The 26360-nt window shown below is 38.2% G+C and overlaps 1 protein-coding gene across 1 annotated transcript; it reads left to right on the forward strand.

Moving 5' to 3' along the window:
• On the forward strand, positions 1-25576 carry grk3 (G protein-coupled receptor kinase 3). Its single transcript, XM_033988994.2, has 21 exons — positions 1-1662; positions 6669-6745; positions 13477-13550; positions 13696-13797; positions 14655-14729; positions 15070-15131; positions 15215-15266; positions 15431-15522; positions 15603-15702; positions 15784-15862; positions 16134-16264; positions 16705-16799; positions 16886-16993; positions 18359-18425; positions 19894-19994; positions 20218-20284; positions 20501-20596; positions 21093-21255; positions 21328-21464; positions 22084-22197; positions 22275-25576. The coding sequence occupies exons 1-21, from the start codon at positions 1550-1552 to the stop codon at positions 22434-22436; spliced, it is 2067 nt and encodes a 688-aa protein (XP_033844885.1). The 5' UTR covers positions 1-1549; the 3' UTR covers positions 22437-25576.
• The last annotated feature ends 784 nt before the right edge of the window (positions 25577-26360 follow it).

Raw genomic sequence — 26360 nt, forward strand, 5'->3', positions numbered from 1 at the left:
CCCAGTGAACCCTCCCCTCCTCCATCGTCCGTCTGCGCTACCATCAACTCAGCAGCAGCACTCTGTGCATGGTCCTGTTGGCGAGGAGGAGAGAGTCCCTGGAGCTCAGGAACAACACAAGCACATATGGATTAACTTGGATTTGTGCATTTTTTTTTACCCGGATTCTCTCGGAAACTGCTCTGGGAAGGGTACACATACTTCCCTTTTTAGACAGGCCACTTAACTCGCCTCCGCTAGCTTATTAACCAACTAAATCGGTGTCTGAAATCGTGCCAGTGTTAATCTTCCTGTGAGTGGTAATGCCTTCGACCAACGAGGGACATTGGATGTTTCTATGGGATATAAAAATCTTAGATGCGCATAGCGACTGATGACACATACCTCGCTTTAAGTTAGCCTAGTGGCTAACAAGTCTCATTTTGCTAGCACGTCTCGTCGAAGCTAACTAGCACATGAATCAAACGCCACAAATACTAACGGGAACGCCACTGCTCTGGAAGTGTGGATTTTATTTTTTTTTTAGAAGCAAAACTCTTTTTTCGAGTTGGTTTTGATACTAGATCACTTAATTTACTGCATCTTTTCGGCGACGTTTTAATGATTGATGAGCCGATAAGGAACCTTAACCATTACACAGGAAGCAGCGACCACGGCAACATAAACAACTGCAGTGCGTGGATTTCTTGGGCTCCAGTCATGACTCTGGGCCACTCTTTCTGCCGTGTGTATTCGGTTCTGCTTCTGCCATTACGTGTCTGATCTACTTGGACCAAGATTTTTTAGGAGTAACGGACGACAGCACACAGTGCCCTTATACTCTTCAAGAAAGTTGTCGCCCAGCACCTTTCAGATTTTTCAGATGCAACGAGGTTTAATGTATCTGTTTTAAACGTTGTGAGGAAAGGAAGAAGACTGTCACATCTGTGCAGTGCAGCGTGTGATCTCAAATTGTCTCATGTGTGACCGAGTCTGCTCCCAGCATTGCCTCTTATAAGCAAAGGAAAAGACTGAGGCGCATGCCGCACTGGTGGCAAACCAGTTCGTTTCGATCAAGTGGACCGGGCCGACAGATTCCCTGAGACTTGTAGGAGTTGACAGCTGTCTCGAGAGAGACCCATCATTTGGTGCAACAGTGTATGTGTTTTAGTCATATTACAAGCAAGCATCAGTACAAGCAAGGAAGTGCTGCGTAAAACACGACTGCAATTCTGCATGCACCATCACAATTTTCTGTGCAGATTTTAGACTAAATGACGTTGCAAGGACTGTAACCTGCGCAACTTTACGCTTTTATGCATTGAACTGCCACCAGTTGTCTTCATGGCAGAAATTTGGGATTCTAGATAATGATTTGAGGGGAAATAAACCCGACCAAGACAACGCCACATTTACGCTCGACGGTGAACCGTGTCATTCGCTCCATTGGTCCTGTCACACGCCTCGACCATTGATGCTGCTCATATCTGATGGACTTTGTTTTCTGATCCCCTAAAACAGCCCTCTCGAACCCAGTATTTTATCGATTTGATCATTCCAGGGTCGAAAGATGGCGGACCTCGAAGCAGTGCTTGCCGATGTGAGTTATTTGATGGCGATGGAGAAGAGCAAATCTACTCCAGCGGCCCGGGCGAGCAAGAAAATTATCCTCCCTGAGCCCAGGTAACCCAATTTCACCATATTTTAGTTGTTTTTGTTTTGATTACAGTCATTTGTATGTACTGCTGTAAAGGCTGAAATTAACACACAACTGAGGCCCCTAGGTGTGACAGCCACGGCCGTATGATCTTATTCAAGTCCTTGCAGACATTCGGCTACATTAGGGCTAAATTGTTTCGATCATTGTATGTGTCATCCAACATGTACTGCATGCTGCTGTGTTGAAGCCTGTTTGCAGAACAATGTGGCCGCAGGCCAACACTCGATGACATTTTTGTTTACTTAAATAAACTAATTCATTCCTAATGCAAATAGCAAATCACTTAATTTTGTGTGATTACTGCAAACACCTCTTGTCCAGGGCCAAATGGATGGTCTTTGTAGCTTGGTAGTGTAACATGCAACAAGAGTGAAGAGGATGTGGTTACAATTTGGTTATTGGAACAGTTGCTTTTCATAGAGTGAGCTGACGGAACTATTTGCTTTTAGTCAAATTACAACTGTTGTGTCAACAGTATGCAAGACAAGGCTTACTCCAGTTATATCTATCAAATAAATGTGTAATACAATTTTTAACTGTGCAATATTGCATATTCAAGGAAACATTATGATTAGTATTATTGTTACAGGATAATAGATGTGTGGTCTTTGTAAGGGTTTGTACTGGAGGGCTTGCCCATTTGTACTAGCCAATTAGCCTAATGCTGGTAGATTTTTAACCGTTTACACATTCAGTTCCTTTAACCACCAGTAAAACTTATGCATAGTCCTCCCACCCTTGACCCATTACACTACGAAAGCCATATTGCTTGTTTAGATTTTATCCCTGTCCAGATATAAAAATCAATTGTAACATGACTTTATATCTTAACACCAGAAGTTTATACTTATACAAATTATCCATCAATAACTGGCTGTAATCTTTAGTGTAAAGGCCTTGAGCCATCATAGAAAGAGGAAGGAGTAATTGTTTATTAAGTTATGAGGTAAAATGTAAGTAGCATGTGATATGTTTTCACATCAGTTGCCAGTTTGCATTGTAAAATTGTAGATATAGTAACCACTAAGAGTTTCCTGTCATGCGACAGAGATGCTCAAGAAAATTCATCAGACCATACAAATAAAGGTCAACAGAAACACGAGGCAACTGACAAAACCACTCTGATGCTATAAGTGTTAATGCACAGTGCCATATTTGAAGTATTTCAATTGTGACACAAGGCTCAGATAGTTTACAGTAATCCAAAAGAAGTTGAGAGATGTTTTGGTACATAGGGTGGGTCAAAGTATTTCCAAGTGAGTTACTTACAGAAAAGATCTGCTTCACTCAAACCTAAGGTAAATTACCAAGAAAGCTTAATGTTTGCAGACAAATGAGACCATCTCAATTGCAAGGGATAGTGCCCCCTTTCCTCAATGGAAGAACTCATTCCTTCAGAATAAGAAACAGAAAACAGTGCTGAAAGATTTTTTTTTAATACAGACTAGAAAAGATTAGATTCAAAATCAATCCAATTTGTTTATATGAACCAAATCTTCACACAGAGAGCTTTTTATTCAAATACAATTTATAAAGGACAACATATCTTACTTTTTTATGATATTTAAATTATTAGAATATTGTGTTTGGAATATATGTGAATACAATGCATCCACATAACATTTTTCAATTTTGTAAAAATCATTATGGAAATTAATTTCTGTAATTTTAGTTAAAAATTAAGGAATTAATGGAGTCTGAATTCTTTCTGAATGGTGGTGGTGGTGGTGGTGTGTCATTCACTGAGTCTTTTCTGGGATCTCTGTGTCATGACATTGGAAGTCATCTAAGTTAATTTTCTCATCAGTGAGAAACACTGTTTTGCACTGCACTTTTAATTATACTTCTGAAAGTGTAGTGATTACAGAGATTTTTTTTAACTTTTGAAGCCCCCAGATGCTGTCTCATGGTTATTGAGCTGCAATAGACATATGGGAGAGATTTGTTAAGTTTGTCCAAGGGTTGTCTTGGGCATTAGATCCTCCTACTTAGCCCAGGTGTTATATTCTAGGCTCAACTTTTGCCCAGTCTCATTAAGGATGGCTTGTTAGAGGATGCATAATTGAAGTTGCAGAATAGGGCTGGAAGGCTGAAGTTGATTAATTGGTCAATAGTGTCTTAGTTGACCAAAATTTGTATTAGATGATGAATCATTTTATTTAATTTTGTAGGCTTTAAATGTAGTGAGTTTTATCAAGATTTGGTATTAACATGTAAAAAGGCAGATTAAACTCATGATTCACAAGTTTAATCTGTCTTTATTTGAATATATTGTTTCCTAGTACAGGTACTCCCATACAGGTGTAGTTCTGTGAGTGCAATTTGCAGAAATTCTGATTTAAAGGACAATTGTACTTGTACCATTTCTTTTCAGTCAACAAGCCTTATCCCAAAACAAAATAAAAGCTGTGCTACTTACCTGATTGTATCCTTATGGTTATCTGGTGTTGATAGTCTGCTCTGATCGATCAGCTGACACCCTGCTCAGTTAAATGCATTTTCACTGGATAACTCAATCAGATCTCATAAAACTTGAAACCCTTTATTGTAGATGTGGATAAATCTGTGTACATTTGTTACACAGTATACATGCGGCTTACAAACTATGGCTTGTTGGGGGTGCCGTTAAATGTGGCACTTGGAAGATAGTGTGGTGCTGCAACATTCTCGACAGGCCAGGGCTGTGTCCTCTGGCAGAGAGGTGAGATTTTGACAGCAATACCAAAGACGGTCCAGATGAGAGGCATGGGGGAAGGCAAATGGAAATGTTGTCACTTTAGTGAAAAAGTTCAGCCTAATAAAATGTACACTTTTGTGATTTAATTGTTGAGCTTAATTGCAAATAAATTTCCAGATTCCATTAGCCTGCATAGTGGGTTAATTTGTGTCAACAGCTCTTTGTGATCTCCAAACTAAAGAATCATATAGATCACTTTGTATAACCTTAATCTATACTGAATTTTCAAGAGAAAGGGGTAGAATGTTGCTGGACACAGAGATTGGCATCAAAATATCTAACATAATATTAACGGAAATTGATTTTTGTTTTGAGGTGTTTCACGTAATGGTAAGATTGAACTTTGTCAGTGTTTTTTATAATCACCAAATCAAGTAGTAAATATACTCTTGTGATTAGTTAATTGGTGATTACATATAATGATTGACTTTCTGTCTCAATGCAGCTGCTTAAAACTGGTTAGTCACATGGTTCAAAAAGTTATTTGTATTGTAAGTGTTTTATTTGTAGCTGTAGATCATTGTATGTAACTGTTGATAAATATAGGAGACATGTGATTTGGTCAAAAATGCATACTGCTGCATCATCAAAGCTGTTCCAATCAGGCTACAAAGGGCATTTACTTGTAGCTGACCCATAGGTTTGCTATAGCTTTTGCCCTAATCAGGAGCATTGTTCCAAGTAAAGCCTCTTCACATGACCATGCGTTTTATGTAGAAATGTGACAGAAACACAGAAAAATAAAGTTTTCAGCTACATAATGGGTTAAAATCACACCAAAATTGTTTAGGCCACTTCCACATCAGTCTTGAATGTTTTGCAAGCACTGAAGTTGATAGAGGGAGGGGTGGAAAGGGGTGTATTATCCGAGAGACTTTGGGGCCCAGGATTGTTTCCTCTTTCTATTGTTTTCTATTAAAGGGGGCCCATATGCCTTCTTTGCTCAGCTCTTCAAAACTCTGGCTACTTGAACTTGATAAAACAGTAAAATAGTATGGACTATGTACTGCAGATTTTTTTTTGTCAGGTTTTTGTTGTCAGATGCTTAATTGTGCCACACAGTCCCCTTTGTGAGGTACTCAAAGCACAGGCAGCCATCATGAGAATAGTGGAGCTACGCTTGGCTGTATGTTCTTAGATGACACATCAGATCAAAGAATGGTGTTGCCTAGACCAATTTCATATGGAAAAGACTACAATAAATTTTGGTTACATTTTTGGTCATTCTTTTTGATAGACAAGCTTGTAGCTTTACCGCAAATTGGAGGAATCTGAACATATAGTGGACACTTTGTACACTCAACAGCACCCTGCTCTAGGCCGCAGAACGTAGCTGATAAAGTAAACAAAAAAGAGGATGTTCCTCCAGGCTTAATGTGAAAGCATAGCTTGTACGAGGAAATGGATGATTTGGCATAAGTTTTGAGCTAACAATTTGCAAAACCTTTTTTTAATTACACAGACAGTGCATATTGACCACCAATAACTGTATAATTTGCCAGAGTTAGTGAAGAGGGCAGTTTTCATCTGTTGTCTGTCTCTTACCCTTCAATAAGAACAACTAAGGTGTCCTGGTTCTGGTTGATTCATCTTCAAATGGATATTTGGACACGACTATTAGATTAGTGTGCCTGTTGAGCCCACAGGTCCTGTTTCTCTTTTCCAAAATTAAGGTGTTCAATTTATTATCTGTAAATCTCTGGCACTACTATAATATATGCCTTTATTTGTGTCATGTTTGAACATATAATCCAATATACAACAACTTTAAAATGGACCGTTGTCTTAATACATCTGTTATGTATTATATATAATTGAGCTTTTGTGTAAGAGTAAATTGCAGCAAGAACTTTTATTGGCTGGAGTGTCTTTGTGGAGGTGTTTGTAGATGCGGCCAAGCCTGGTCAGTTCCCTTATGTGTCAGCTCCCATGGCATCATGATGCTGTTGTAGTGTTAATGGGCCCGTGGAGGGGTGCTAATTGATTCATTCTCCCCACACTCATTCTCATTAACACTCATTCCCAGGGAAGCATGTATCTCTCCAGGATCCCCTCAGCTTCCCCTGTGGCTCTGCTCTCTGGTGCAGTGTTGTGTGGGGACTGGTGCAGGGAGACTCCCAAACCTAGTTGACGATTAGGCCATGACCTCACCTTCAATGCTGCTTGCTTGATTTAACAATAATAATAAAAATCTTGACTCTGATAGTTAATACTTTTTCTTTTTTCCAACAGTATTCGCAGTGTGATGCAGAAATATCTTGAAGAGAGAGATGAACTGACATTTGACAAAATTTTCAACCAGAAAATTGGTGAGTTACTACTATGAGTCACTGTTGCTCTTATAATAGTCTTATCTGAATGTTTACTGTCAAAAACACTGCTTGAGTTATGTTTTTACACACACATTCATGCTCACATTACTGAAAAAAGTCTGTCTCTTGCTTGTCACGATAACATTTTGAAGTAAGAAGATACAAATACTAAGTGTACATGCATAAACCAGATTTCTGGCCTGCTCAGATTTGAAGAGGATTTCTAAAATGCATCTAATCGCAGAACTTTGATTAAAGGGATCACAATTAAGGGAATAGCATAATTGGGGAACACTGATCGTACTTGTTGTGTACAACTCACTCTGACAACGCTAGGAGGCATTAAACTGCTTGGGGAAAGAAACCGCTAGGAAAACATGTGTTAAGAGGTGTACTTGCTCATTTTAGGCCTGTAGCCAATATGTGAAAACAGGGCTCCAGAGTGCAACCCTCAAAGATGTGGCTCTTGCAATGAAATGTAATCTCAAACTTTCTACTGTCACTCATTATTGATTTGTTCAGTGAAACATCTCTGAGCATTTGATAATATTTAGTACTGATATTATTTATAAGCTGCCCAAGTTTTTGTGTGCCCAAGTGTCAGTCCCAGTTTGTCCTCAGTGTATCAAATTTGTCTGTTTGAACAGACTGATGAGTAGACGTAGGCTAGGAGAGTAGGCTTATAAAGCTAAAAGTATGGTTATGTGTTTACTATATACAAGAAAAAAGTAGTATACTTCAGCTTGCTTTGCTCAACCTAGTCATTTTTGCCGATTTACAACAGTGAGTTTATCTCAGTGCATTAACCAAAGATGTTGTGGTTAAAATATACAGATTTTTAAAACTTGAAATGGCACTTATTTCTACTCCTTACATTTTCAGCATGCATGTCTGCATTGTATTTGGATTCTACCTAAAGTGAACATTTTACAGCAGATGCCCACAAGTTGACTTTCATACACCCCTAAAATAATCACAGTGAAGAGTGCCCACTATAGTTAAGCTTTTTGGTATGAAACAAAATAACTATAACTTCTTTCAGGATTGTAGTTGAATACAAGTCAAAGATGGTTACCTCGATGTTTGTATGGATGTATATTGTGGCGTTGGCATGTGGTTTCCATCCTAAGCAGAAAGCAGTGTGCCAGTATGTGGTGCATCCTGGGACGACAGCGGCCCTGCAGGCTTCAGTGAGGTTTACTTACTCTTGTGTCTCAGCCCCCTGTGAGAATAGACTGTTAATTCTATCTGCCGTCTTCACTCTGCTTTTGTCCTTATTCTATCTCACACTTGTTGATTCTTACACTTTCCTACATCTAATTCTACTTCCTTTGAATAAACATACAACACTGAAATTTATGACACTTTATTTTAGTTTATATCTAAATAAATAGCACAGACTGTAGTGATGGGCTGATGGTAAAGTTGTACTCTTTTGTGTATACAACCACAACATCTATTTATTCTGCCGTCTAAGATGGCTCCATTAGTTAAAATCTTCAAATTGATTTTTATAACTGCTCAGTCCCACTGGTCAGAATGATATGGGTGACTTGTGTATCAGAGCAAGCATAAAATGCCACATCCTATGCTAGTGTTCATTTGAAATGCAAATGCATTGTTTTGAATGTTTCGCTATCTAGTCATACTGCATATTTGGGTTGTTGTTTTGTTCTCATGCCTTTTAAAAGGTATAGGTTTGTTTTCAAATACATGTTTGTAATCCACCTAATTAGTAAAATGATCACATGCACTGCAGTTATGAGAATATGTCTTCTGGATTATGTTGGTGAGAGTTACTGTTCTAGTCTTGCCCTTGTGTTTTTATATGATGAATAGTAAATAATAAGTTGTCTCAATTTCAAACATAAATTAATTGCACTTGGAGAGAAATTAATTTTAAGTTGTTTATCAATGATTTTTTTTCAACAAGTCAACTAGTTAATTCAGGTTTTTCACCAGATAATATTTTCATTTTTTTACTACACTTTATTTGTAAATGTTAATTATCAATCTTTTTTCAGTGAGCATAACAAATTATATAATTTGTTTTGCCATTTCCATTTAATAATGCCAATGTCTCTTTATGATAAAAACACCTTTTGGCACATGTTTTTTGAATCTCTGTATTCCAGAGAAAGGTTACTAATTATTTGTTGTTTTTCTCTATGTTTTGTATTATCTGCTTATTTGTTTTTTTATTAACTTTTTATGTGAAGCACTTTGAGCAGCTGAAGTTGTTTTTTGATGTGCTGTATAAATAAGATTGACTAGAATCTCAGTAGTTGATTAGCTATGATTATTCCAATTAATCGTTGCAACCTTATTTTCCCCTTTCAGTAGGAGTGTGACAGTTGTAACAATCAGATCACACAACATCAAATTGTCTCTTGATTATGTCCTGCTTGATGGAGGGTTGGTAGGTGGAGGGTTCATAGGATGGACCATGTCGGTCAGGCTATTTTACAGGTGATTCTAAAGTGGGGATCTGCTTTTTCTATGAGATGAACTTTGGTCTGTGCATTTTTTGCTCCAGTTGTGTGTCTGACTTTACCGTGTTGCAGTGTTGTGGAGCAGAGGATAGAACCTAAATAAGTTTTTGTGATCAGGGTTTAATTTCAACTTTATCCTTCCAGAACTTTAAACAACAGTCTGATGTCTGTTACAGTGCTCAAATAAACCAAATTAAATTAACAACAAAACTCAACAAGTTACTGTTTGCAATTTGTCATCAAGAAATGTATTTATATAGATTTTTTATCTACTGTCCATATCATTTCTCTTGTAGATCATGTGAGTTTTTCTGAAAATGCATGGCAAATATCTCACAACAAAGGAAAGTATGTTTGTATGTTACTAAAAGTATCCGAATTGTGACCCTAGTTCCAAGTTCCTCCTTCATGTGAACACATAGCACATATATTACCTGGATCTGTAAAAGCATTTGCAGTTTAAAAACCCTATAGTGCACCTTTAACAAACCTTGCAATAATCCGTGTATGGTTTGTCCTTTTTATTTTTAATTGTAACCACAGTCATTTAATATGATTCTCATATTGTTCCATGTTGCGGTTGTGGAGAGTCCATGCTTGAGTTCTAACATGTCCAGGTGTTCTTTGGGTTTCTTAAAGCTCAACCACCTGCACCTTAACATTAAATAAAGCATCACTTTAATCTGTGTATGCGCAGCTCAGCAGTGAGATTGATTTCAGACTCTTATGCTTTGTCCTTGAGCTCAACAGGCCTTGGCCACTGTCATGACAACCACTGTCAGGCAGATGATGGTGTTTTTATCCTCAGGGGTAATGTTACAAGTGCTCTTTTACTAAATGCTATAGATCACACTGTTTTCATGATTTAACCATTTTAGACCTACACTGCCTCTTGGTCCATGCTGTCTCCACAGTATATCATTTTTTATTTGTTTATTTATCTTTATGTATACAGGGGAACCCAGACCCCTAAATTAGAAGTATATAATTTTGTGCCACCTCAAAATACTACAAAACATAATTTTTGAGTGTGTTTTAAACTTTGACAAAGTGCCTTGACACTTCGCAATTACTTTTTAAGCCGTTCTAGATACAGTAGCAGACTGTTTTATGTTTCCGTGTTTTGTGTTTTATTATGAGCGTGTTGTGGTAAGAATACTGGCCCTGAAAATTATTTTAGATCAGATCATCAGAAGCTACTACACTCATTATCTCAGGTTTATAATGCAACACTCTTGCCGCTCGCTTTAGCATTTACAGTGAACGTCTCACCAGGAGCCTGTATGACCAGTTGCACACCACAAAACCTCTTTACAACTGCTACAATTGAGGAAGATGTCCAGGAGGACTTGACAATTGGACTGGTTCCTGTCCCATTGTATGTTTTAAATCGCATCATTCCCTTTATGCGCTGTGGCTTTACCCAGTGCTGCTGCTTTATTCTTCCTAATGTACCCCCATGCTCTCATCTTTATCTTGCTGTGTTTTTGCATTCTCCCTCTCCATCTGTCAGACTTCTGGAATGGATGATGGAGAGTTGTGTGTTGCCTAGCAACTGTGGTTGCCATGGGAACCCCAACAGAACTGCTGCATATGCTTGTCGACAGGGAGAAATAAAATTGATTAAAGAAGGAATAAAATAGATGATGAGAAAAGAGAGGGGAAATAAAGAGACTACATGAACACCAAGCAATAAGAGCATAGATGAAGCAATCTTTTCCTGGAATGCAGTTTCATTGAGTCAAAGTAATTTTGATTCAAAATCTTTAGTGGGTCATACTTTAACATTCTATTGTTTTCAGTAAACAAACCAAAAACTGTTATTTTATTATAATGCTATCTTCTTTCCCTACACTATTTTCCAGTATTCACTTAAGGAGATAAGAAAGCTTGACTTGGCATAATATGTAACTGCACACTGTTCAGGCCCTGCCTTCATTCTCTGAAAAGTATTGATAATATACAAAGCAAAGCAATCGGTCTACAGCCAGTTGCTTTCAGGTTTTGTTTTTTAACCAGACATTTTGGTCAAATCATTGAAGAGTGGTTAGCACCTTTTATTACAAAGTAAAACGCCCATAATTTAATTCCCAGCTCAAGTGAGTTCTCTTTGCATGTGATCCTGCACAGGTTTCAGCTACAGGACTAAGACACTAAAAGTTTCAATAAAATGTATTCTTTTTTTCTTATAAATTTGCCGATATGAAACCTGCCCCCTCCCCATTCTTTGGTCTTTGTTCTGGTTACAAACTTTACTGACTGCAGTCACTATGTAAAATGCCTTTCCTAATCTGTTTTTGTTGGTTGGCTCCACATTAGCTCCCCTTTAACGCAGTACGTAGATTCACAGTCACCCCTCTTCCACATGTTTCCCAAAGCCCACACTTCACTTTTACCCTGCTGATTTAGGTGAAATCTGTAGTTTGGTGAGCGAGTCCGTTCAGAGAACAGATGACAGGACATCCATTGGAAAATAATCAATAAAAATGAAAGGCTGAGTCTGATGGGCAGATCACTATGACTCACACCCCTGGTTTAAACATGCCACTACAGTACTAGACAAAAGTTTTGTAGTACTGATACTGGGGTAAGAAATTGTATGCAATTGTATTGGCATGTGAGTTCTCATGAGTTATTGTTGATGATGATTAATACATGCAAAAAGTGCTGCTACTTGAACCAAAAATTGCTACTCAGCCCTACAATAGTAACATGGGTAGCATCTAGGGATCTTATATGAGAATGCAATGGGTTCTGGAAAGGTATCCCAATTACAAATGCCAGCTTAATTGTTTTAGTGAAATAAACACTTGAATTAAGCACTGAAAGTTGGTCTATAACATTTGTTAGAATTGTTCCCTTTTATTTTATACAACAGTCATTTTAAGCCGTTCTTGTCAATTGTATAGTATCATTTCTCATCACAGCTTCACCAGTTGTAGGTGGTAGAGATGATAGAGGCCACAAGAGGCTGTCAAGACTAGCAGTTGGTATTTTTAGATCTTTCAGGTGATCTCACTAATGAGACAAAGCTCTGAGGAACTTGCATCTTATCTCCATTCGCTGTGCATGCATGTGTGCGTGTGCATGTGTATCTGTGTGTGTGTGTGTGCTTGGCTGTGTTCCCTGGAAGAGGCTATTTGTTGAATTAGCTGGGCAGTGTTGAAGTGTTCTGTGATTAAGGTTAATCCTGGAGTCTCTGTGATGCAAGAAGTGCCTTTTCCCACTTAATACCTCTTGTGCACTTTCCTGTTGATATAAAAATAATACTATTTGATTGTTGGGTATTGAGGAGCAGTAGTACCCTCAGAAAACATGTATGACCACTGCTGAGTCATATGCCATGTGAGAGAGTGCTGTTTGCGTGGACTATAGTTGCTATTGGAGAGAAGGGGAAGTGATGCGTCACATCTGGACAAGAGATTAAGCAGAGGGGAAGAAGTGACACTTCTTGATAGTGGGCATTTCAGCCTGGGTAAATGAAGAATGCTCTGAGACAGATTTTTTAATTAAATATTAAAAAGCAACAAGTCTTGAATTAAATATATAGTAGATAATAATAATAATATAAAATACATTTAGGTTATTCTGAAACAAACAAAACAACATAACTTGTAAACATGTTTTATGTTAACAAATTTGTTTTTGTTCAGGTTTAGATCTTTGACCTTAAAAATCCCTATTCTCAACTGTGGAAGGGCACAGGAGAATGGCGACCTAACAAATCAACAGGATCTTGTTAGCTGTCTATTTTTGCTAATGCGCCATGTAATCAGGTGAAGCTGTTGGAGTCAGTCGTGTCCTGGACAACACAAGGCTCTTACCTTTCCTAAATCTTGCTGATAGATTTGTTTGAACTTGAATACATGTAAATTAAGTTGCCCTTTAGCCTTAAGTAAGTTGGTTACATACAACTATACATTCATTTTACTCATTCATTGTGCTTATGTAGCCAGTTACAATGACTTTGCTATGTAACAGTGTCTTGTACAGCTTGTTTTAAATTTGGGTCATATTTAACACATAAACCTACAAGAAGGGCAGAAAAAACAACATGTGGAAGTTAGAGTTGAGGTATTTTTACTGGCCATGCATTTAGAACATGTAAATCTAGTAGGGCTGCAGTTGACCAAATAATTTCTAACAAAAAAATCCAAACTCATGGTGCTTTTAAATTCAATTTGTATTTGTTGTGAATATTACCCTCCATAGCATATTTGTCTTTCTATTTCTCAGGCTTCCTGCTGTTCAAGGACTTCTGTTTGAATGAAATTGATGAGGCAGTACCGCAGCTCAAGTTCTACGAAGAAGTAAGTCTGTCTTTCAAGCGTGCTGCTGGCGTGCTAGTTGTTGTGTGACCGATTATAGCCATAATCCCTAATTCAGATTTATCCCGGGCAGGCTTTTCCGTTGTTGTTATGTAGCACTCAGATGACCAGGTGACTCTTGTTTCAGATTAAAGAGTACGAGAAGCTGGACTCGGAGGAGGAGAGGCTAAGCCGGAGCCGGCAGATTTACGATGGATACATCATGAAGGAGCTCCTGTCCTGTTCACATGTGAGCACACACTCACCTTGGGTCAAAGGCAGTGCAGGCCCTCATGACATAAAAAAGAGAACGGCACTATATAAAGACAAATAGAGGGCATATGTTCTATTTATCAAAAAGGCATTTTGAAATGATGTATAGTCAATGATAAGATGGTAAACTATTGTTGAATTCCCATTAGGCAGCCTCACACAGAAACAAGTAAGGAAAGTTGATTAATTTACAGGTGTACTGACTGAATTGTTGTCTGTTTTTGTTATTGTTATCAATTACATAAATCCATCCATTTCTACTGCTTAACTGGAGCCAGGTCTGTAATTTATTTAAATAGAATCTTTAAATTAATTAGTTTATCAATTTCTAAAGATATAATTCTTCCACATAGTCTAAAACAACCTAAACCTTTACAGAAAAAAGGTATTGTTGATCATTATCAGTGGAATAAGAAGCAGCTATACCACTTAAAGACTTAAATAACAAATACAGGGAGAAGAAAAATGATATAAAAATATTTGTGCCACCATAATCTGAATGCAAACTATGGAGACCACTGTTAAAACATACCACCATACTCCAGGACCAATCTAAAATTGGGTAGTGACGTCAGAGTGAGTGCACAAAGGGCTTTTTAAATAATAATGTTTTCTCATATCTAGGTTCTACTGCCACAGTAAGAGACTAAAGGGAACCCCTTATGCAAATATTCTTTTCAGTTATAGAGCATATGACTAGTTGCTAGGGAATCTAGTGTTCTTTATGCATTATCTTATGGCCTTTACAAATTTCTGTGTTCTGTTGTGTATGGAATTCTAGTTTGCACTGCATTTTTAAATAACCCTTCCTTCTTCATTTTCTCTACTACTCAGCCTTTTTCAAAGAAAGCAGTGGAGCACGTACAAAGTCATTTGGCAAAGAAGCAAGTTCCTCCAACTCTTTTTCAGGTAAAACTCACTGAAGCTTGCTTTTTGTTCAACAGCATTTATTACATTTATTTACATTTAGTTTAAGCTTGTATGCAAATACAATACATTTTTTTCCTCTTCCAACAATGGCTCTGCATGTATACGCTATCAGTCAAAAGTTTGGACAAACTTTAATTTATTTTTTTAATTATTTTTAGGACTATTTACATTGTTCATTCTCACTGAAGGCATCCAAACTATGAGTTAACACACATGGAGTGTAGGAAACAAAAAATAAAATCAGATTTTAGATTTTGAGAAATGGCCACCATCGTGTAAATCTACAGGCCTTTGCTTATGTGGTTTTGTTTGTCTGCAGCCATACATTGTTGAGATTTGTGACAGCTTGAGAGGGAAGATCTTCCAAAAATTTATTGAAAGGTGAGCCAGCTGCAGACATATGCCTGGTAGTAATGGTTGTTATATATTGACTTGTATTACAATAAATTATTTCTCCCCTTTAGTGACAAATTCACTCGTTTTTGCCAGTGGAAGAATGTGGAGCTCAATATTCACGTGAGTAGTAGCTTTTTTATGCAAATAAGAAATGCAACATTGCTTCCACTGAATGTTTCCCCAAAAACAAACCATGAGGTGTCATTATGAATAACATCTACATTGTCTGCCTAAATGCAATTGTTGTCATTATTGAAATGATGCCTTTGTATTTGCTCCTCCAGCTGACCATGAATGACTTCAGTGTTCATCGGATAATCGGCAGAGGAGGCTTTGGGGAGGTGTATGGCTGCAGGAAGGCAGATACAGGAAAGATGTGAGCAAATATTTTTAAATGCATATTAACTGTAAAGAAACTTTTACTAATCTAGTCATTTGGTGTTTTTACTTAATCAGGTATGCCATGAAATGTTTGGACAAGAAAAGAATTAAGATGAAGCAAGGAGAGACGCTGGCTCTCAATGAAAGAATTATGCTTTCACTTGTTAGCACAGGGGTAGGTTTTTCACAATTATGAATTGGTTGACAAAGGTTGTACTTTTTCTACTAAAATGGTTTCATGCATGCATTATTGCAGGATTGCCCATTCATTGTATGTATGACCTACGCCTTCCACACCCCTGACAAGCTATGCTTCATACTGGACCTTATGAATGGTAAATTCTTGAATATTGCACAATACACTCAGTAAAGTTTCTTCTAACATGCCAGAACTAACGTCACTGTGTGAAAACAACAACAACAACCCACACATAATTGTAACTACTAGAGTTTGGTTCAGTATGCCGATAGAATTAATTACATTAATTCCATACAGTATGTTTCATATATGCAGTGAGTAGATGCATTTAGCTTTTTAATATTAAAGATTTGGAGTGTAATGAGGTTTGGCATTCTGGACATATATTGCTGTTTTTTTATGTTCAGGGGGCGACTTGCACTACCATCTTTCTCAGCACGGAGTGTTCAGTGAGAAGGAGATGCGTTTTTATGCAGCTGAAATAATCTTGGGACTGGAACATATGCATAATCGTTTTGTTGTCTACAGAGACCTCAAGGTAAAGAGACATGTTTTCATGAATGATAAATATCCTAGTCTCTAATGGACTTGTTATATTTAATGCGTGTTTAGAGTTTAAATTTCATACAAGTTGTTTTTAGTGATCCTGTTTTTCTTCTGTTCCCATGTTTTGACTGGTTGCCATAATAGACGATATATTTTGCTGGAACTCAGGGAGCAGTTTTAGGACTTCAATAAACAATCCATCTTAATGCAGATAATACTCAGAGGTTGAGCTTTGAGTGAAAGTGAATGAGGGATGTGGTTTTGCCAGACTGTAGAGCATAACCAGGCCAGCAGACTCTGTCCGAGCCAACGGAAATTGTAACTTAAGTTATGAATTAACATGCTGTCCAAGAACGTTCCCTGATCTGAGGGTGTTGTTTCACATTCTGTATCAGCTTGAACCTGAGTATCTTCTTCTGCCTCTTTCTGCAGCCAGCTAATATCCTGTTGGACGAACATGGACATGTTCGCATCTCCGACCTTGGACTAGCTTGTGATTTCTCCAAGAAGAAGCCCCATGCCAGTGTGTGAGTAGACAATAAGCCATATTAATTGCTGACCAGGTTAAAAATTAAAATTGTGTTTGACAAAAGCTTTGCCTCCTCATTGGCAGAGGTACGCATGGTTACATGGCTCCGGAGGTCCTGCAGAAGGGAACGGCGTACGACAGCAGTGCTGACTGGTTCTCTTTAGGCTGCATGCTCTTCAAACTGCTCCGGGGGTAAGCAGCCTCTCTCTTTGACCCTCTGCACTGACATCTTTCTCACTGCTCACCACTCCCACTCTGTGCTGACTTCCTGTCTGATTTCAAACCACTTGTGCTACTCTCAGAAACCCTCTTTGAGTCGGCTCTAGCCTTTTCTCCGCGTGCCTTTTCTCTCAGTGCCTGGTGGGTGTGTTTGATCTTGTTTTGTGTGCAGTGGTCTGTGTGTGTATTTGTTTGATCCAGAGTGTGTAAATGCCAGAGGTCTGAGCCCAGTAGGTCATGGAGCATGGAGAGATGTAGGGTGTGTGTGTGAGAGGAAGGTGAAAAGAGAGGAGAGCATGACGTGTCTTTCCATTGATGTTGGACTCTGTCTGTTCAACACTTAAAAGAGGAATACATAATAGGACTTTGCTTAAAGGTTGAACGACTGAAAAGATTATATATATATATATATATATATATATATATATATATATATATATATATATATATATATATATATATATATATATATATATATATATATATATATATATATATATATATATAATTATACATACGCATTTATATGTGTATAATCACACATATGTGCGGTAAGGAAAGAATAACACTGCAAAACTAGCTGTGCAAATAGATGAAGTATTGTTGAAGTGACGCCTCGTTTACACTCACGGGCTGCTATTTTGAGTGGTTTACTTGAGTGGGCTGCTTGTCACACCAACTATGATGTACTGTGGTGCGTATTTGTTCAGTACAGCACAGGTTCACGGGGATCACAAAATAACACAGAGAAGTACTCATCTAATTACCTGTAAACCGCTCCAGACCGTTGCAGTGTCCTTACGGACTCTTTTTGCAGACCCGTACCTCCCCCACACACAGTGCTTTGTGGCTGGTGCGACACTGCTCATTGCTTTCAGTTACTTTGCATTTCTTGCAGGACCCAAACCACACCCAACTTGCATTAGGTATAAACCTTGCTTGACTCACTTAAAGTGACAGGTGTTATGTAGTGTTCAAGTAGCAAATTAATTCCATAAGCTTTTCATCTGAATACATAAACCGGGTAATCTTGTTTTATCTCCCTCACATGAGGGCTTAATGGGAACTATGTTAGCTGTGTTACACTGTGTAACACAGCTACTTGGCGGATGCATGTCTTTCCTATAGTATCACAGGAGCTGCAGTAACCATATACTACTTTTATAAGTACTCCTGTTTGTGCAGTCATTACTTTTCTATGTTGCATCAACAAAATTCTTTAGCTATATCAAGTATTCTTGTTGAGTATTGCTTGCACTGGCCAGAATAAAGTGCTGGACCTCACATGACCCTCTACACAGATATAACATTAAAGCCTCTCCTCTTCTGCTCTTACAGACACAGTCCTTTCAGGCAGCACAAGACCAAAGACAAACATGAGATTGACCGCATGACGCTCACCATGGTAAGATTCTTCCTCCTTAAAGACAGGTGTGCCCAGTGACAAAATGCACACAGTGGAGGACACATGCTGTATATTACAAGAAGTCCCTGTGTCAACACTGCCAAAGAACTAGCCTGTACTCAGCCATTCTAACATGGGTTTGGTCCTGTTTACCTTACAGCAATACGAAATGTACACTACTGTTTATATGCATACTGCAATGTGAACAAAAAGACAAGAAGAGCTGTTGGTTGTAAGCAGTAAATACTGTATCAGAAGCAATACGATATTTACTTTAAACCGGGGTACCTTACTTTTTCATTTTAAAATTGCACTTTGCTATGCTATGTTTTGGGATTCTAGTGGATTGGCCTTACTGTGGCAGTCCCAGGGGCTGTCTTAATTGCCATACGTAGGAGAGTTTAAGAAAGGTGTAACCAAGCAGGGAAAACAACAGGAAGTAAAAGCATGACAAGGAAACTCCAATACTGCCTTACTTTGAGGTTTAGAAGAGGCACCTGAGGTGGAATCTACACATGTTGTATACTTACTGCACAAAGACATCTGTGTTTTTTGTGTGTTTAAGATATTTTAGTTTTTGAAAGCTAGTGTACACTTGTTGTATTTCTCCCCCTTAGCCTTAATTCTGAACTGCATTCCAACCAGACAGTCTCTTGAAATGTTTGTACTGTGGAGACCTTCTACCTAAAAGTAGGGCCCTTGAACAGCATGTTTGTAACTTTGAAGCTTGTTTGTTTCCTTTTTTGTCAAAATAATAATATATAATACATAAATAATAATACAAAAAAATGCTATTTAAGTAGTTTCCTAACTTTTTCTCTCAGTGACCTCTATTTTACTTGTAGAAGCCCTGGATACTTAAACTAACTTTATATCTGACAAACAGTTGCTATTCAAATTGCTATTGCTAAATTACAATTGCTATACATTTCCTTGAAAAAACAATAGTTACTAAAGATGTTAGTTAACAGTGATTAATAGAAAAATATATTATTTAAAATGTTATTCCTTCACCCTGCATTATAATTCTATGTAAAAATGTACAATGTAAAAAGTGGAGTAGAGCCAGTGTGAACCTTTGGGGACCTCAAGTTGGGGTCAATTTCGTGTCTTATTTTACAGTTGCTTGTAAAGAAAAATCAGAGTTAACAATCAGAGTTAAACTGTTTTCTTTCAAAATCTAAAAATATCACTCTATATGTCTTTGTGTTTATTTAAGATGATTAACAGTTTAGTTTCATTAAACAGACAGTAGAGAGCAGGGCTGAGAGCAGAGCGGCAGGACAGGCACAGACCCAATGAGGAATAGTAGGACAGGACTTGAGCTAAGACATGGTCAAAGATCATACACAGCAACTCACAACAAGATTAATTGATTTGAATGCTAATAATGTGTGCAAAAAACATTTAATGCTTTTTACTGCCATTGTTTCTGGTTTAATTCTGTGGCTCCTCTGATCTCTTACAGAACGTGGAGCTTCCAGACTCATTCACTGCAGAGCTCAAGGACCTGCTGGAGGGTCTGCTGCAGAGGGACGTATCCAAGAGACTTGGCTGCCAGGGGCAAGGGTGAGGACGAAGCGCTGCCCAAATTTTTTTTATACTATTTTTTTTTTTAATATCACTGCTAATAATTCTAATAACATGTACAAACATGTTTCCAAATAGAAACATGTAATTTATAGCAAAGTATAGTAATTTAACCAGGAGGCGATGAATTGAACTTTATACAGACAGCAAACAGCACCACCTTCTGTTGAGAGTCACGATTGCTGCTCTCTTTTCCATGCAGAGCCCAAGAAGTAAAGGAACACCAGTTTTTCAAAGGCATCGATTGGCAGCAGGTGTATCTGCAAAAGGTCTGTCATCATGTGAATAAACCAGAGATTTTTTTTGTGTGCATACTACTAGTGCGGCTCAGTGGAATTGGCATATACTTGAATAAGTAAAAAGACAAATATTTACAATCACTGTTGATACAAATGTCCAGTGCAATTAATTTCTATGGTTACCACAACACTACTTAGAAAGCTGTCAGCACTGTGCTCATCTTTTCTTATGCTCTCTCCCCACAGTACTCTCCCCCATTAATCCCTCCCAGGGGAGAGGTAAACGCTGCTGATGCTTTTGATATAGGCTCTTTTGATGAGGAGGACACCAAGGGCATCAAGGTACGACACTGCTTAACGAACCCGCTTACTAGGTCTATTGCATCTCATCTTGTGTTTCCTTCACAACGCCTTTGTCTGAATAACTTTTATGTTATAGCATTTATAATTATAAGTATGTGTTCTGACATTCTCCTGCAGTACAAAATATTTTGTTTACCATTTCCTTGTAAGTAATATTAATAATTACATGACTATGATGCAATGCTCATGCTGCAAATTAGTTATTTTCTATTGCCATTCATCAAATGAACATGTCATTGCAAGTGCACAGTACACACCAATTAAAACGCCAATATAGATTTAAATAGAGCCTCCTCAGTCTATAATTAACTATTTATTGAATATTCGTGACCTCAAGCACAAGATCAAAATTGGGTTCAACATGTTGAAGACTACCTGCCAATATCATAAATCGTTAACAATATTGTCCTACATAAATCTTTCTGTGATTCTTCTTAAATTCCTAGATTCTTAGATTAGAATTTTTTTCTTTCAGTTGCTGGACAGTGACCAGGAACTGTACAAGAACTTCCCCCTAGTCATATCGGAGCGCTGGCAGCAGGAGGTGGCAGAAACTGTATATGAGGCGGTGAACTCCGACACAGACAAGATTGAGGCTCGCAAACGGGCCAAAAACAAGCAACTAGGCCATGAAGAAGGCAAGTCCAATGTTAAAACTCTAAACTTTGCACTATAAATAATATAGCTGACATTTTCTTGTACATGCACAGACTATGCCTTAGGAAAAGACTGCATAATGCATGGCTATATGCTCAAGTTGGGGAACCCCTTCTTAACCCAGTGGCAGCGCAGATACTTCTATCTTTTCCCTAACCGTGTGGAGTGGAGAGGGGAAGGCGAATCACGGGTGAGTTCCCCAATTGTTATTTTTGACATGATGGCTGTCTTATTTTGCTTGTCTATTTGTCAGTGAATACATGTTTGTCTGTTGTTGTCCGCACTCATTAAAGGAATCCTGGCTAGCACAATTAAAAAAGCTCAGAGGGGTGAGTGTTATATTTGCCAGGTGCTACTGTGTCCTGTTTTCTTAGAGCCAGTCACAGACCCCCTGCTTCAGTCTGTAGCATGCATTGCTCCTATGACTACCCCCTGCTGGTAGAAACACAACAAGTATAATTGGAAGTGTTCGATGCTATTTGAAGTCAGTGGGCGGAATGTGCTGCAATTTGATGTATTCATTAATATAGATGTGTTATCAATGGTTTCTACTACCGCCATAGAAAAACCTTATAACATGAGAATGTCTTTTCTCCCTTAGTTTGCAGATTACATTTGAATAATTAAGATCACTGTGTTTAGACATTTTTGGTAATATCTTTGTAACAGATTTCTAATAAATGAAACATACTCTAAACATACTCTAGTGTGAAAAAGCATATACAGTATATGTATAGTAGTAACTTGACTTGGTTCACTGCAGTTATTATACATTTCTTTGCCCTCATTCATTGGCCTGTTTTATCCAGCAAAATCTGCTGACAATGGAGCAAATTGTGACTGTGGAAGAAACGCAGATAAAAGACAAGAAATGTATCCTGCTACGCATCAAAGGTGGAAAGCAGTTTGTGCTGCAGTGTGAGGTAAGAATATAGAGCCGTTGCCATTTATTTGTTAGTAAAACTTAAAGTAATACTCTGATCATGTTTTTCATTGGTAGAGTGATCCTGAGTTTGTGCAGTGGAAGAAAGAGCTGACTGAAGCATTTACAGAGGCCCAGAAGCTGCTGCGTCGTGCCCCCAAAGTCATCGGCAAAGGCAGAGCAGGAGTGGTTGAGCTGTCTAAACCTCCCCTCACACACCGCAATAGCAACGGCTTGTGAACCCACACGCTCATGTTCATTTGCACACACAGTCTGACCTATACACAGTCCTCCCTGTTTACTCACTAGCCTCAGGACTTTAGGACCTGAACCCTGTCCATCCTTGGAGCCTGACTCCTTTGTGTGTGTTTACGGACCTACAGCACACAGCCAGATTTGTGACCAATCATCTGTTGTTTGTACCACCATGGGAACTTGACAGTCACCATGATGGAGGAGGAGAGCTGGATATCACATTTAGAGGTCTTAGCATGTGAAAGGCCTCTGAGTGAATGTCTGTGTCCAGGAAAAGCTCCCTTGGCGTCATGTTTTGCTTTATCTTTACTATTTCCCCACAATTTCTACCCAAGTTAAATCAGGAGGCTCGCATCAAACCAGCTTTACTGTGGACCAGCTGAAGGATGTTCTCTTTTCCTTCAGAAGAAAATCAGAAAAAGTATTTCTTATGTATATGTGTATTTTTGAGAGGCCTAACTTAGAAAAATGGCTGCTCAAAATGTTGTTCTCTTCATTGTGTCTGTAACCATTCCTCCCCTCCAAGTGAAGTGCGTGAAGTGCCAACATTGATATGTACTTGAGACACCTGGACACAACAGCCTGGTGGTGATTTTTGCCCACATATTCACAGAGATGGAGAGAAAGCAGGGTGTTAATGGTTCAGGCCTGATCATTCCAGCGCCAGGAAGTGCAAGGACCACAGACTGTTCTGATTGGCTCTCGGACAGTCAGTTACTATAGAGACTGCGCTTCCATTGGGTGACAAGCAGCAGCTGGTTACTATGGGAACCCCATAGACTGGTATCCAAGGACAACATTGTAACTTGGGCTACACTCTGAGGTGAAGAAATCAAGGAGATCGACAGGAGAACAGGGAGTGACTCTTGAGTGTATATAAGTAACCCTTTCTCTGTGCATCTCCAGTGTTTTAGTCTATGCTACAATGTGTGTGCATTATTAAGGACTTCTCTGTCTGCCTGTCGTGAGTTGTCCATGTGTTGGGCTTTTTGAAAAAGGGGCTGGGGTCAGTTCTTGTGGGTGGGAGCAACCAGAGGAGCTTTCAATTACTCGCAGCATACATAACCTATTTGGACAGTGTCAGTTTATCTAGGCTGAGTGACAACTTTCTTTGTGCGGTGTGTATGTGCGCGCTCGTGCGTGTGCGTGAGTGTGATATAATGACAAATATACATTCTCTCAGTCATTAGAAAAACAATCCACCTCTGATTTTAGTGTGAATATGAAGATGACCACCTGATGCTAATTTAAAGATTTTCCACTCTCTACATTTTAGGGGCATTTCTGGTTTCTTTTATATGAAGGTTTGAAATGTTCTACTTTTTGCACTCTTTATCCAACCTGCCTTGACTTGAGTTTGTTCATTCATTTCCATGTCATTCAAAATCACCTAAAACAAGTTTCTAATACTGATATAGAGCTAGCTACAGAGTAATGTTTATTAAATCTCACTACTCTGTAAATGGGTCCAGGGTGTATGTTTATTTTACTTTTAAAATATTAGACTAACAGTCAAACTCTATCACTTAATATTAGATTATCAGTTTAAGATGTCCTGTTACAGGCCTCTTGTTCCATATCACACGTTCCCTCTCAATTTTCACAAATGTTTTTGAGGCTCTTAATGTAAATAATCTGTAGGTTGTCACAACTTTATTAGTATGAGACTGTTGAGTTTATACTTGGGGAATAAGTGCTTGTATAGATGAGTAATGGTTCATATTAGCCAATAATAGCCTGTGTCATCTTAACATTTTATATTGCCCACTTATGTCAATCAAATATTTTCTCTACAATTTATTTCCTTAATCTCAGCAAAAATGAACAATCTTAGCTATAAACTTTTTTCATTTCTACTTTTTAATGAAAGTACTCCCACCAGACCCACAAATGACAATTATACCTGGACTGGAGTTGTATGTATTTGAGTCATCATTGACAGATGGTCTTAGTTTGAGAGAAGAGTGAAGTATGTTGGGAAAATCTACTCTATTAAGTTTGTGTTGATGCAGTACTGTCATTGTGATGTCCATGCATTTCTAGAGTTAATGTTCGACTTTGTAGAAAAAGGTTTATTTGGGTGCATTTTTGATTATTTTTAGCCTTATCATTCAGGGGAGAGTTTTTTTGTCTAGAAAAATGTGACACCCTTCAAGGTGTCTTTTTAATTTTATAAACCAAAATGGTTTTGTTGTTTTACTCTTGTTGCACCTTTTAGCCCACTGTGTTACTTATTAGTTGTTTAATGTGCCAAATAACTTGGAAGCTTGATGGGAACCAATGGGAAGTCGTCCTTCAGGACCTTTGACCCCTCTCTGTGGGTTCTGTGGACCTGTTGAGTCAGCAGTACAGTTGAACTTTGGTTCAGAGTAAGTCAGAAGCAGGGGTGCAAAACTGTGACCAATTGTGTTTTTCCAGGACTGAATGCAGCAGTGTGCATCAGTCGGGCCTCTGCCAAGTTGCCATGAAACTTTCACCCCAGTTCACCTCTCTGTATGTATGTGTGAGCAAATGTGTGCTTACTATTGTATGTTTGCTCTGTGAACTACTTAATTCTTGTGTTTGAACACAAATCTGCCCTGATACCGGCTCAACACAAGACCATTTAAAGGGTGTGGCATATAGGAAAAATGAAAGGTATATATAAATATATGTGTATAATATGAAATGAAAAATTTCTCTAGGTTTATTTAAAAAATTACGTAGAAAACTGAAATTGTTGCGAGGACGTCAGGGGTTTTGATGTGAGTTTATGTTTGTTGTTATGAGTTCAGCTCAAACCTTGCACATAAAGACTAAGATATTGTACCTGGAGTAACAGATGAATATTTTTGTTCAAATACCGGACTCTTTCATATTTATTGTGGAGTGTGTGGAGACTATGGTGGTAGATCCTCCGGTTTACACCCAACAAAACCCTTTTTCAATGTTATAAACACAAGTACTACTGGCTTTAGGTTATTGCCATTCAGGTTATGAAGATGCTGAAATATAAGTGATATTATTCAACAATTAAATTAATTTTATTTCAATTAACTTGTTCTTTTGGTTTCCAAGAATGGTAGGAAGTTGCGTCTTGGACTGCTTGTGCAAACAGTTCATGAATAAAATCTTTTTTTCGTGTTGCTCGCTGTCACATGTTCTTTGTCGTTCCTTAAATTTAGTTGTTTATTTAAAACTACTATTTGTAATTAGACTGGCCGACCTGGTCCTCTTGTATTTTCACATATCACCAAATGCTATTTGTTACTTCTGTCCAATAATGTGCTAGCTTTGACCTGACAGAAGACCAATGAGCACAGGTGAGACTGAACTAAGGCCAGGTGAGACTGAACTAAGGCCAGGTGAGACTGAACTAAGGCCAGGTGAAGGGAGGTCAGGTTTCACATCTGTCATCTCCTGGTAACAAAACATTGAATAAATTTACAGATGGTAGCTTTAATGTGACCACTTATAGTTGAAAATCTATGTACAGTCATTCACACTCTGTCATTTATCCTAGATATATGATGGTGGCCATTATATTATTCTAATGTCACTATAAGTGGAGGGTATTGCTCAAATACCAAAAATTTTACCAAGCATGATAATCCACAAACATTTAAGCACAGTCCTCCAGCCACTGTCCCAATACTTGAAATGTGGAATATTGGCATGAATATGATGAAATGCTTGAATTATTTCTATGACTGTGTATAACTGATCTCAAAATGGGAAAAAAATAAATTAAACCCAGAATTTACTCACTTAAAATGTGCTTATCACCACCTCCCATACAGATCTCTGGCTCCTCCCCTTCAGCTGCAGCTGCCACTCAAACTGAACAGCTGAGTACAGATCAGCAAATGTGCTTTTTCGCCTGTGTTTTGAAAATATTCTTTACTCTTAACATGAGAAGATTCGGGGAGA

Source organism: Periophthalmus magnuspinnatus, chromosome 23 (assembly GCF_009829125.3).
Source record: "Periophthalmus magnuspinnatus isolate fPerMag1 chromosome 23, fPerMag1.2.pri, whole genome shotgun sequence".
NCBI lineage: Eukaryota > Metazoa > Chordata > Actinopteri > Gobiiformes > Gobiidae > Periophthalmus > Periophthalmus magnuspinnatus.